Source organism: Myotis daubentonii, chromosome 5 (genome assembly GCF_963259705.1).
Source record: "Myotis daubentonii chromosome 5, mMyoDau2.1, whole genome shotgun sequence".
Taxonomy (NCBI): domain Eukaryota; kingdom Metazoa; phylum Chordata; class Mammalia; order Chiroptera; family Vespertilionidae; genus Myotis; species Myotis daubentonii.
Genome location: NC_081844.1, coordinates 19,191,625 through 19,204,095, shown reverse-complemented (window position 1 = coordinate 19,204,095; position 12,471 = coordinate 19,191,625). Strand labels below are relative to the sequence as shown.

The 12,471-nt window shown below is 53.1% G+C and overlaps 1 protein-coding gene across 3 annotated transcripts; it reads right to left on the bottom strand.

Moving 5' to 3' along the window:
• Window positions 1-1,528: 1,528 nt before the first annotated feature.
• Window positions 1,529-11,324, bottom strand: FKBP8 (FKBP prolyl isomerase 8). 3 transcript variants are annotated; one of them, XM_059696166.1, is made up of 9 exons: window positions 11,221-11,324; window positions 9,509-9,819; window positions 7,890-8,059; window positions 7,657-7,745; window positions 7,211-7,431; window positions 6,516-6,688; window positions 3,294-3,371; window positions 2,463-2,594; window positions 1,529-2,050 (listed from the first exon to the last, which is right to left on the bottom strand). In XM_059696166.1, the coding sequence occupies exons 2-9, from the start codon at window positions 9,792-9,794 to the stop codon at window positions 1,964-1,966; spliced, it is 1,236 nt and encodes a 411-aa protein (XP_059552149.1). In that variant the 5' UTR covers window positions 9,795-9,819; window positions 11,221-11,324; the 3' UTR covers window positions 1,529-1,963. The 3 variants fall into 3 exon arrangements, with proteins under 3 accessions (XP_059552149.1, XP_059552150.1, XP_059552148.1); XM_059696167.1 differs by having other exon boundaries at window positions 11,162-11,279; XM_059696165.1 differs by lacking the exon at window positions 11,221-11,324 and having other exon boundaries at window positions 7,211-7,428.
• Window positions 11,325-12,471: the final 1,147 nt, after the last annotated feature.

The window sequence follows — 12,471 nt, the reverse complement described above, 5'->3', positions numbered from 1 at the left end:
GTATGTCCCTGCCCAAGTGATCCCCATGAGCTCTGACATGGTTGTCCAGCTCCCCCATTTTTAAAAAAACGTTTTACATGTTACAAAATTAATCCATTTAAAGTGTAAAATTCAGTGGCATTTAGTATATTTACAATTCTATGCAGCCACTATCACTTTAATCACCCAAAAGGTAAACTCCATACCAAGGCACTCCCCACTGCCCGCTCCCCAGCTCCTGGCAAGCACTAATCTGCTTTCTGTACCTATGGATTTGCTGAGTCTGGATATTTCCTATCCATAGAATTATACATGTGACCTTATGTGTCAGGCTTCTCTCAGCATGGTTTTTGAGCTTCATTCATGTTGCAGCCTGTATCAGTGCTTCATTCCTCTTTATGGCCAAGTAATAATCCATTGTGTGGATTGACCATTTTGTTTATCTATTATCTGTTGATGACATTTGGGTTGTTTCCACTTTTTCACTATTATGAATAGAGCTGCTGTGAGCATTCATGTAGAAGTTTTTGTGGATAGATGTTTTCCCTTCTCTTGGGTCTGTACCTAGGAGTGAAATTGCTAGGTCATTTGGCAATTCTGTTTAACTTTTCAAAGAACTGCCAGACTGTAGTCCATAGAAACTGACATTTTATCAAGCTCTCATTGCACAGATGGGGAAACAAGGCTGAAGACAAGTGCTAGCTTGTCCAGGAAAGCTCCTGCTGGGCTCCTGACCTGTGGAGAGCTCTGGAGTAGTTTGCTTTCTCCCTTTAATTACAGATGGTAGTCACAGGATGAAGATTTTGAGGTGAGAGGAAGGTGATGTTCAGGGACCTTCTGTATGTCCCTGCCCAAGTGATCCTGTTAGTTCTAGGCCAGCACTACCATTCATTTACTCCCTTGACCATGAACTGCTGAGGATCTGTGCTCAATGTTTGGCATCCATGACTGCCTTCGGGGATGGATACAGTGTTTTGCACCCATCAGCTAGATGAGAAAACTGAGGCTTGGAGAAGAAAAAGAATTAGCAACACTGCAACCATGGGCTGCACTGCTTGGTAACAAGCATTTCTCCACTTTATACTCACTACCCCAGAGCCTCCCAGCGGGACCCCAGGGACAACAGAGGAATCACCAAGCACTGGTATATTATCCAGAAGTCTCTAAGAACTAGGTCACCCAAGACATTGAAAGCCAGTACATCTCTTTGGAGTAGCCCCTTGACACATCCTCTACCTAGCAAGCTCACTGTAGAATCTCTAGCCCTAATATTGACTATGCTGCTGTCAGCTCACTGTACTACAGACCCCTCCATTATTGGTCTCAAAGAATCACCCAATTAGGTCCCATCCAGGTCCCTGTTTTTAGTTAACAGAAATAAGACAGGACTAGGTAATAGGCATAGGAGTGTGAACTCCTGGGCACTCTAGGCACATCACATCACCCCAGTACCCAGTAACACAGGTCTGCTGTGGCCCAAGAGGAGACCCAGTCCTCCCCACGCCCACAGCTCTGGCCCAGCCCTAAGTGGCAGTGAAAGCAGGCGGAATGCAGGATGGGAGGCTTTATTTCACTTGGGGGGTTGGGCGGAGCCTAGATAGAGGGCAGCAGGCTAGGCAGGAGGGGCTGGTAATTGTACAGGAACTGGATGGGGGAAGGGCTGCCCTGAGGCCTTGGGAAGGAGAAACTGAGGCAGGCCCCTGTTGAGACCTAACCCAGGGGGGAGTGGGAGGATAGGAATTGGGTCTGGAGGAATAAGGGCCCCCTCCTTCCCGGCTGGACATGGGGCCTGGGCCCTGCCTCATTTCCTCCTATAGGGCCTCAGTCCCTCCTGCTCACTAGGCCATGCAACCCTCAAACCTCACTGTCCCTGCCCCAGAGGAGGGGGCTAGGCCAGAAAGGGTACTGGACAGGGAGCCTGGGAGAGTTAGGGAGCGCGGGGTGGGGTCCACGGTGCTCAGAAGGGGTAGCAGCCACCTGGCAGTCAGTTCCTGGCAGCGATGACCACAGAGAGAGCCACGCCCCCCAGGGCAACAGCAGTTGCTCCAAACAGCCACTTCCATGGGATGGACTGTAGATAAAGGGAAGGGAGGAGGTGGCTGGAGGGCAGTCAAGACTGATATCTTGGGCCTCAGGTACCAACACGACCCACACAGGCCTTTCACTGCCTAAACATGCATTTCCTGCCTCCTAGCCAACTCCTACATGTGCATCAGAACCCAAGCTAAATTTCACCTACTCTGGGAAACCTCCCCTTCCCCTCTGGAAGAGCCATCACTCCCCACCCCAAATCCTACATGTTGTGTTCCACCTTCTGCTTTGACCCGGGTCACATGGGACTAGGGCCTGTGTCCCCACTATGGTCCAGCACAGCCCAGGTGAAGGTGACAAGGACATCAATGTTTGCAAGATGAAGACACTCGCTTTACGTAGTCTACTCTGCCCTTCCACAAGAAGCCTCCCTGCCACCAGCCCCAGCTCACCCAGGCACCCTTGCCAGGACACTTAGCAGGCAGCCGGCTGGGGTTGCCCAGCATTTTCCGGTACAGGGCGGTCTCTGTGCTCCGCTGGGCCGCGTGCTTTTTCACTAGCTTCGAGAGCTCCGCGTGGATCGTCTGGGAGAAGTGAGTGGTGGTTGGGTTAAGAGCATGTGGCAGCAGCAGCCAATGTGGCCACCATCACTGGCACTGTGCCCTTCTGGTGCCCTGGGTCACTCTGGGATTGGGACCACTGGAACACAAGGGTTCCATCTGCCCCTCTCTGGGTGTCAGCAAACTGGGGACTGCCATCTCCATGCCTCTAGGGAGCCCGTGGTCGGAGCAGAGCACAAGGTTCTGGGAGAAAAGCTGGGACATTGGCACTGGCCACGCTGATAGCACCCTTGGCTTCTGGGACCCCATGTTCAGGATGAGCCTATGTAGGGGTCATAAGGGTCTCAGCAAGCTGGCTGGGGCCCTTCAACCACCGCCCCTTCCCAGGTAGAAACACAACAGGAAAAGCCACAGCAAGAATGATAAATGGCCCAGCTGGTATGGCTCAGCAATTAAGCACTGACCCAGGAACCAAGAGGTCACCGGTTTGATTCTTGGTTCGGGGACATGCTCAGATTGCGTGCTTGATCCCCAGTAAGGGGTGTGCAAGAGGCAGCTCATCAGTGATGTTTCTCTCTCATTGATGTGTCTATCTCTACTCTTCCTCTCTCTCTAAAAATCAACAAAAAAATGTATTTTTTAAAAAAGGACAAAGGGCAGATGACAGAAGGGACTTCCCAGACAAGCCATAGGGCAAGTTCCCAAAGCACCTGTTCTTCTCACCTTGTTGGAAGGTTCCAGCTTCAGGGCTGCCCTCAGGATGGGTATGGCCTCGCTGTACTCCCCTTGCTGGGCCAGCACCTGTGAGAGAAAGTAGGTGGCATCACTCTGGACCCTAGGCCATGCTTTCTCTCTCTCTTTTTTTTTTTTTTTGCATTGATGGTAATTTCCAGAGCATTTAATTTCAGTCATACAGAAGAAGGCCCTTGTTTTTAGGAGATGGGCACTGATGTGTTTAGGTGGGAGGTATCACCGCAGCTAATTCATCCTTTAGGGGGAGTCGGGGGGTGGGGGGTACACACATACACAGAGGGAGAGGAAAAGTGACATCTGCTGAGTCTCCGTAAACGGGCGTCCCTTTAGTGTATATTCAACTCGTTGGTTTGACATTTTTTTTAAATAAAAAAATTGATTGCCTCTTGGCTACTGCCTTCCGCCCCCAAAGCAGGGATCTTGTCTGTTTTGCGGACCGGCACTGGGACCCTGGATGCTCTGTACTTGCTCGCGCCTCTGGAGCCCCACTGGCAGAGGGGAAACTGAAGCGGGGGAAGCAGCTTGCCCGCGACCACACGGCTGACGCGCAGACCCTCACGCGGGTTGACGTGTTCCACGCCGCGGCACCCATGCCCCGCCCTCGGGTGCCCGGCTCCCAGCCCTTCGCCGGGCAGGGCGTCCTCGGAGCGGTCCTCCCTGTCGTCCATCTCGTGCCCCGATCTCCCTAGGCCAGTGATGGCGAACCTTTTGAGCTCGGCGTGTCAGCATTTTGAAAAACCCTAACTTAACTCTGGTGCCGTGTCACATATAGAAATTTTTTGATCTTTGCAACCATAGTAAAACAAAGACTTATATTTTTGATATTTATTTTATATATTTAAATGCCATTTAACAAAGAAAAATCAACCAAAAAAATGAGTTCGCGTGTCACCTCTGACACGCGTGTCATAGGTTCGCCATCACTGCCCTAGGCCATGCTTTCTTTCATGAAACCCTACTCCGCCAGGCTCCTGACCACCCTGACAAGTCCCAAATCTATCCCCAGGGGTCCAGTTACCTCATGCTCTGCTCCTGAACCCTCAGGCTCTAAGAGCACCCCCACTGAATTCAGTGTTGTCCCCCTAACCTTCTCCTTTCCTGAGTGTCTGTCCTGGCCTATACAGGAGACCTGGTCACCCTCTTCATCTACTCCTCCCTCACCACCTTAACTGGACATTTCCAAAGTGATGATTCAGAACCAGCATGTGACTCAAGCCAGCCAATGAGATCCAGCCTGAAATATGCTAATGCCACTGGGAAGCTGGTTGTTAAGTGGCAAGGATGCAAGCAGCTTTTGGGGGAAAAGAGGGAGCATCTTGGTTGCTCCCAAGAGAGGAGCCTACCTGAGAGGGCACCCCACAGCAGACACAGTATTCCCACAACATTGCCAATGCCCGGATCCAACCCTGCCTGAACCCAGCCACAAGGGATGTGACTGTGTCACAAATCAAGTCCTCCTTTTGCTCAAATCTGTTTGAGTGAGTTTGTCACCTCCAACCAGCAAATCTAAACGTGTGATCTACATGAGCAGACAATACCATGGCCACCAAGAGGATTATAAACCCCTGAAAAATTAGAATAACATCATCATCTCCACATTTCTATGAAAAACTCTACACATAGCAAGTGCTTAAAAAAATGCCACCTGGAGGGAGGCCCTGCTCAGGTCTCTCACAAACATGCTAGGTGGCCCAGTGCTTGCTTGCACCTCAGTTTTCTCAGCTAACTGCTAAAAGGTGCTGAAAAATCCCTGTTCTTCCCCATCCAAGGTTGCTGTGAGAATGAACAGATGGAGACAAAAGCAATTACAATAAAGTCCATGCAGGCCAAATTCTCTCCTATGTTCCACCGGCACCTACTGTGTGCCTAGCCCTCTTTGCAGGGTTAGAGATTTAGTGAGTGAGACAGATGAAATCTCCACCTCCTAGCAGAGGAGATAGACAAGAGGTTTGATCCCTCCATGTGCTGATGGCAACGTGGGAAATATGAAGACAGGCGGGGGGGGGGGGGGGGGGGGGCAGCAGGGAGGGCTTCCCAAAGAGGTGATATCAGAGCAAAGATCTTAAGAGGGCAAGGGAAGAGCCATGGGGGTACCTGCAGTAGGAATGTCTCAGGCAGAGGGAATTACCTGTGCAAAGACATAGGGCAGGGGTCCACAAACTTTTTAAACAGGGGACCAATTCACTGTCCCTTAGACGGTTGGAGGGCCCGACTATAGTTTAAAAAAAAAACTATGAACAAATGCCTATGCACACTGCACATATCTTATTTTGAAGTAAAAAAACAAAACGGGCCGAAACCGGTTTGGCTCAGTGGATAGAGCTTCGGCCTGCGGACTGAAAGGTCCCAGGTTCGATTCCGGTCAAGGTCATGTACCTGGGTTGCGGGCACATCCCCAGTAGGAGATGTGCAGGAGGCAGCTGATTGATGTTTCTAACTCTCTATCTCTCTCCCTTCCTCTCTGTAAAAAATCAATAAAATATATTTAAAAAAACAAAACGGGAACAAATACAATATTTGTATTTGCACGTGGCCCGCGGCCATAGTTTGAGGACCCCTGGCATTGGGTAATGAGGCTGAACAGGATGGAGAGAAGCAAGAGGTGAGGTGGAAGGTGCCAACAGAAGGAAGATCAGATGGCTCAAAGCCCCAAGGACTGCAATAAGAACTCGGCTTTTGGACCTAGCCAGTTTGGCTCAGTGGGTAGAGCATCAGCCTGCAGACTGAAGAGTCCCAGGTATGATTCCAGTCAAGGGCACATGTCTGGGTTGCGGGCTCAACCCCCAGTAGGGGGTGTGCAGGAGGCAGCCGATCAATAATTCTCTCTCATCATTGATGTTTCTATCTCTCTTTCCCTCTCCCTTCCTCTCTGAAATCAATAAAAAATATATTAAAAAAAAAAAAAAACTCAGCTTTTGTTCTGAAGAAGAAGGGAGCCATGGAGGATTATATGCAATGAGCAGTCACCATTGGGCCCCAGGGAAATGTGTGGGAGCCTAAGGCTTGGGTTCACGTCTGGCCTCAGCCAATGAATTGCTGTGACTCAAGTCATACCTCTGCACCTGTGTGGGCCTTAGTTTCTCTATCTGCCCTTTTCAAATCCTGGATTCAGAACCAGTCCCACTGGTCTGGGTTCAGGGAGCCAGCCTGCCACCTGCACCTGTGGCCTATGGCCCACCACCCGTGGCCCACCTTGCCCTTGCGGAAGAGCGCCTTGATGTTGTCAGGCTGGTGCTCAAGCACGAGGCTACAGGAACGCAGCGCGGCCCGGTAGTGGTCTAGCTTCAGCTGCGAGGCTGCCAGGTTGTTCAGACACTTCACCTTCAGCTGCAGAAGCTGCTCCTCCTCCTCAAATGTCATGTCCACTGTGGGGGAACAGTGCTCAACCATGGCAGCCATTACCACACCACCAGCCCCTCACAACCACCTGCCCACTACGTGACTTGGGATAAGGCCACCCCTCTGCACCTGGTGTTAGAGACTAGAAAGGGGTCCCAGTCATGGGAAGTCGCTCCTGGGGGATCTGAAGCCTCCCTGGCTTCAGTCTCCCCATCTCTGACACAGGCCAGGACTGCTCCGCCCTCAGGGCAGTGCCAAGGAGTCCAAAACGGAGCCTAAGTGAAGCAGAGGCTTAACCACAGGCAGGTGGAGGGACGCCATCTGCAGTCACCCATGCCCCCATGGGTGTATACCTGCATCCTGTGACAGCCCATTGATCGGGGATCTACCACAGGGCTGGAGTGGACCCTAGCCTAAAGAGGTTAGGGACAGTTGAGAATCTATCCATATTCTGGAATATTCTACAACACTCGGAGTCTCAGGTCCTCTGTGGCTTGAGGTTCCTGGCACGAGCAGACACCTTTACAGGGGAGGTGGCGGGGGGTCACCTTTGGCGCTGGAAGTAATGGCCTTGATGGCGAGGTCATAGGAGTTGGCAGCCAGCACGAAGTCAGCCCGCTGGTAGTGAGCATTGCCGCACTCCCGCTTCCGGTTGGCCAGTGCCACACGTTCCTGCCCTGTGAGCATCTCCAGGTCAGGTCCATCCACAGCTGTCTTCAGGGTCACCTCCAGGCACAGGGCAGCATGAGGGGGGATGTATGGGCTCCTGCTAGGGGATGGGGCATGGGGAGCACTCAGACCTGACAGCCACCATGACGGCACCCCAGACACACTGGGCAAGCTTGAGAGCAGAAAAGGCCTCAAGTCCTAGAGCTGGCCCTACTCATTAAAACATAGGAAAGTAACTCCTGCCACCCTTGAGCTATGACTTGGTGAGTCACACACCTACCTCCTCCCTCCCCCAATGGGGACCCCTGCAGCAGCAGGTTCTCACCTGCCTTGGGGGCCATAGCAGTACTTGGAATCAGCAGTGACCATAGCAGTCTCCCCCACATCCATGAGTGGGACACTGAGATCCAGGGCCTGGGTGTGCAAAGGTTATGAGGGTCAGGTGGGTCCAGGTGTAGTCTGAGCCCCCCACCTAGCCATCGATACCTTGACCTTCATTACTCCCTCCATTCCACCTCTAACCTACCCCACCCTGCCCAGACCCCAACCCACTCCCACCTGGATGACGTCACAGTCACCCAGTGTGAACACCAGTTCTGGCTCCTCCTGCACCCGTGTGCCGTTCTCCAGTGACGTCTGCAGTTGCACTGTGACCACCTGGCCCTTGGCCGGGCGACTTGAGCCAGGTGGGCCTGGCACCAGCGTCTTCTTCCTCAACAGCCCATTCCCTGCCGGGGACCGAGGACAAGCAGCCTGTCACTGGGCGGCTCAGATGGGCACCTGCTCTCCGCGCCCCTTCCTCCCCAACCCCCACTAACTCCACCCATCCCCAGAGTGGCCCAACACCAGGACAGAAGCTGAGCTTCGAAAGACTGCCCTGTCACTTCCTAGGCAGGTGACCCCACACCTCTGGGCTTCAGTGTCCCAGTGGTTTAGAATATTCTGGAATATTCTATAATGTTCCAAATTTGTGTGCTGCTCCCCAACTTGTACATGCCCCAGCATCCAGCCTAAGAACCACTGATCTAGTGGATCCTGGGGAAGCCTGTGTCTTGAGGTTTTGGGGTATTCATGGTGGATGTGCTGACAGGGTCACAATCAAGCACTGCCTCTCATCAAGGGAACTTTGGGCAAATCACAGCCCCTCTCAAGGCCTCGGTTTCCTTGTCTAAAAGCCTGAATTCTGACCTCAGAACGCAGCTGATTGTGAAGAGGAGCAAGGCAGCTCCTACTCTCAGTATTGAGAAGCTGTCCAGACTCTAACATAGCCAAGAAAGCCGTGTAACCTTGGGCAAGCGCCCTCACCTCTCTGACTCTGTTTTCCCGTCTGTAAAACATGGGTATGGTAGGAATTAAATGACAGGGCTGTTGTGAGGATAAAGTAAAATGTTGCACAGGCCTGGCACAGAACCAGTGGACAGTCAATATTACCTGGTGTTGTTTTTAGCAGTAGTAACATTTTTATCATCAGTGGAGGTGACATTAGTAACAATGCTATTTAATCAATATTAGTATTATTTTATACTATTGCTTTGGTGTCAGTATAAATGGGAGTAGTAACAACGACATTTTACTCCTATTTGTGTGGTGCTAACATTATTTAACATGTCAAATATCAGTACTAGTAGCAATACATTTCTCTAGCTTCCAGAGAAATGTTGCTGTGATGGGGTCCATGATGGGGACACTTGTGTGGATTCCCCAAGTCCTCTCTTGAAAGACTTCTCAGAGCAATTATAATGCTGATGAATACTGTGAACAAGACAAAGAAATAAACAACAAACTGGGATGGTCCCCAGATCTATGTGATCTCAGGACACATTTTCCAGGGGACAGGTAGGTACTTATGAGACAAATGCCAAGAAAAGCTGTGGAGGCTGGGAGCTGCTGGCGCCTGGTGTGCTGTGCTGGCTGTGTGACCCTGGACGGGTGACTCAGCCTCTCTGAGCTGGTGTGTGTATGTGAGAGAGAGAGAATAAAAGGGCTTCACAGACATGAAGCATCTCACACAGCTGCCTGTGTCTGGCAATCACCGTGGTTACCACGTTTTACTTCCAACCTACTTCATGGCAGAGGTGGGGAAATGAAGCTCAGGGTAGAAGGTTTGGGCCAAGATCACTCCTGAACTGCAGCTGTCTGGGCCCTGTGGGTCAACCCAAGCCACCCCTGCACCTTACCCAGGATGTCCAGCCACTCGTCCGGGGCTGGAGCAGGCTCGGGCTCAGGCTCCATGGCAGCCAGGAACTCTCGGGCCAGGGCGCCTGGCTGTTCAGGCTCCTCCAGCGGGGGCTGTCCCATGTCTTCTAGTGGTCGCAGCTCACTCAGGTTCTCCTCTTCTTCCTCCTCGCCCTCTGTATCTTCCACCCCGTCTAGCACTTCGAAGTCCTCAAGCGGAGGGACCCCAGCAGGCGGTGGGGCCGCAGGCTCAGGGCCCATGGTGGAGGGCTCAGCACAGGATGCCATGCTGCTGGGGGGATGGGAACTGGCCCTGGTGGGGGGAATGGATGGGAATAAGAATCCCACCCAGCCACTCAGATCCTCCTGTACATCCATTCTCCACACTGTGAGTCACTTGCTATGTGACTCAGGGGCTTCAGACCTCAGTTTCCTCATCTTCACAGTGGGTAGAGCAACAGCCCTGGCTTGTCCAGAGGATTTAAGGACCCAAGCATCAAGCCTGGGCATCAGGCTCAAACACAGTTAACTATTATTAGAGCTAAATAATATTTAATATTTATAACCACCCCGGGAAGTAGGAAACATACCCCCACATTTTGCAGAAAAGGAAATTGAGGCCCAAAGGAGCAAAGCTATTTGCCCAAGGTCACAGAGCAAGCCGAGTGCAGGGGTAGGATTTGAACCTGGGGCTTTATCTGATTAAATGCCCAGAGAAGATGCTGGGTGGTTTTCAGGTGAGCAATGCCTGAGGTCTTGGGGAGACTATTTTTAGAGCCCAAGAGAAGGAGAATTGAATCTTTACCAGGGCTCCCCATCTTCAGCTGCCCCTTCTCCTAGAGGGAGCTCCTGCTAACTTCCCACCACCCAGAAACCCAAGCCTTTTCCTTCCATACTCTGAACCTTGGCCCAAACTCTTCCTGGGGGCCGTTTCTCTTCTCCTCAGGCCTCATGACTACCCTCTCAAAGTGGCCTTTATTAAAAAGGAGTGATGACCCTCACGGCATTCTACACCCTCTTCCTTGGGCCATCAAGGACTGTCCCCCTCCCCCAGGCCCTAAGCTCGGAGGTGGTACAGCCTGGTCATTCTAATCCACAGCATCCTCTATCCCTCCCCAACCCTCACCTGCCTGCTCCTGCCGGGCGTGGGCCCCTTTTCCGAGACCCTCCCAGCTCCTACCCCCATATCCCCTATACCCGCACAAATCGCCCTCCCCCATCCAACCACCGCTCCCAGTCTGGGCCAGCTAACCCCACAGCCATCCTATCGCCCCGCAAACATGCCTATGTTCCCAGACGCCCCCCCGCCTCTAGATCCCATAACACCCTACGCCTTCCAAACAACCCCCGCCCGGGCCTGGCCCACCGGCAGCCCCTCACCCAGGCCCCCAACGCCCCAGGCTTGTTTGACGCCACCAGGCTGAGTCCTCGACCCCCCGCCCCGCGAACCCCCTCAAGCGCCCCTGGCTCTGCACGTCTCTGCCAGCAAAGCCCCCCTAACACTCCTCGGATCTCCAAGGCCCCGACCCCCGCTGCCCCCGCCTGGCCGCGCCCCCTCGGTCACTCCGACCCCCCACACACCCCGGCTCGACTCCCCCGCGGCCCTTCGCCCCGCCCCTCGGCTGCAGCCCCCGCCGCGCCGGTCCCCGACTGGCCTAGGGCCCGGCCAGCCCTCCCGGCCGGCGTGGCCCCGCCAGCGCCCCGGGACACGTGCCTCCGGTTCCGGGACCCCCTCTTGGGGTCCTGCGCCCCCCTCCCCGCCCCCAGCCGCGGCCGCCGCGCCTCGGGAACTAGGCTCAGACGCCCGGCCCCGCCCACACCGTGCCCATTGGCCACCACCGCCGCCACTACAGCATCCATTGGCCCAAGCGCACGTCCATCTGGGAAGCAGGCACCTCCCCCTTCCTGCTTGTTTCCGCGAGACGTTCTTAAAGGGGCCGAGGCCGCCGCGCGACCGGAGGGGGGCGGGGCGGAGGCACTTGGCTCTGAACCAGTTTATTTGCGATTCAGCGCTTTGCAACCTGCGCGATTCACCGCTCCGGTGTAAGCTTCGTACTGTCCATCTGCGAAATGGGGTTAAATACCCCAATCTATGCACTCTCACCTTGGGGGCTGTTAGGAGGAAAATAATATTTTCTTTAAAGAGTTCTGCAAAAACACACCCTTAAGTCCTAGTTATGGATGTAGACCCGAGGCCCTGACAGGGAAAGACGTGCTTAAGGGTACACATCACACACACACACACACACACACACACACACACACACACACACACACACACACACACACACACACACACACACACACACACACACACACACACACACACCCCGCTACGCTGCGTGGTCTGTTTGGTGCATACCGGAGTTATGTCTAGGTGAGCGACTGAGTGAGCACGGCCGCTGGAGGAAGTTGCTCCTCCCTGCACCCTCTGCCATTTGGTGATAAAGGTGTCCACTTCCCAGCGCGAAGGTGGCTGCCTCGATTAGATGGGTTTTTATGGATCTTGTTTTGAAAGGGGGAGGCACTTACTCCTCCTCGCTCTATTTTCTTTCCTTCCTAGCTTGTTCTTTTGCTTCTGACCCCCTCACCCATATCTGCTCCTTCCTGGGAGGAATTTTGCTTCTTTTGTCCATCTCCTTTAATGATGCCTAGCACCGTTAACAAATCATTAAATAAATGAGTGAGACACTGGCTTTGGAAGTGGGTGACACTGGAGAAGGTAACTGGCTTTGGGTGGTAACTAACTTGTTAGATCAGAGCTTGGAAGTCACCTCATACAGGAAACCCGACCAGATTTCCCCAAAGCAAGGCCAGGTGCCGGGATTGGCTGTTTTAGCATGCTGAACCTCCACTTCATAACTGACTTCTGTCCGTGCCATCACTTGGCCTTACTTCTGCTTCACCCACTGGACTGGAAGACCCCCAAAGTCTGGAAAGGGCCTGTAGTTTCTCATTATCTTAG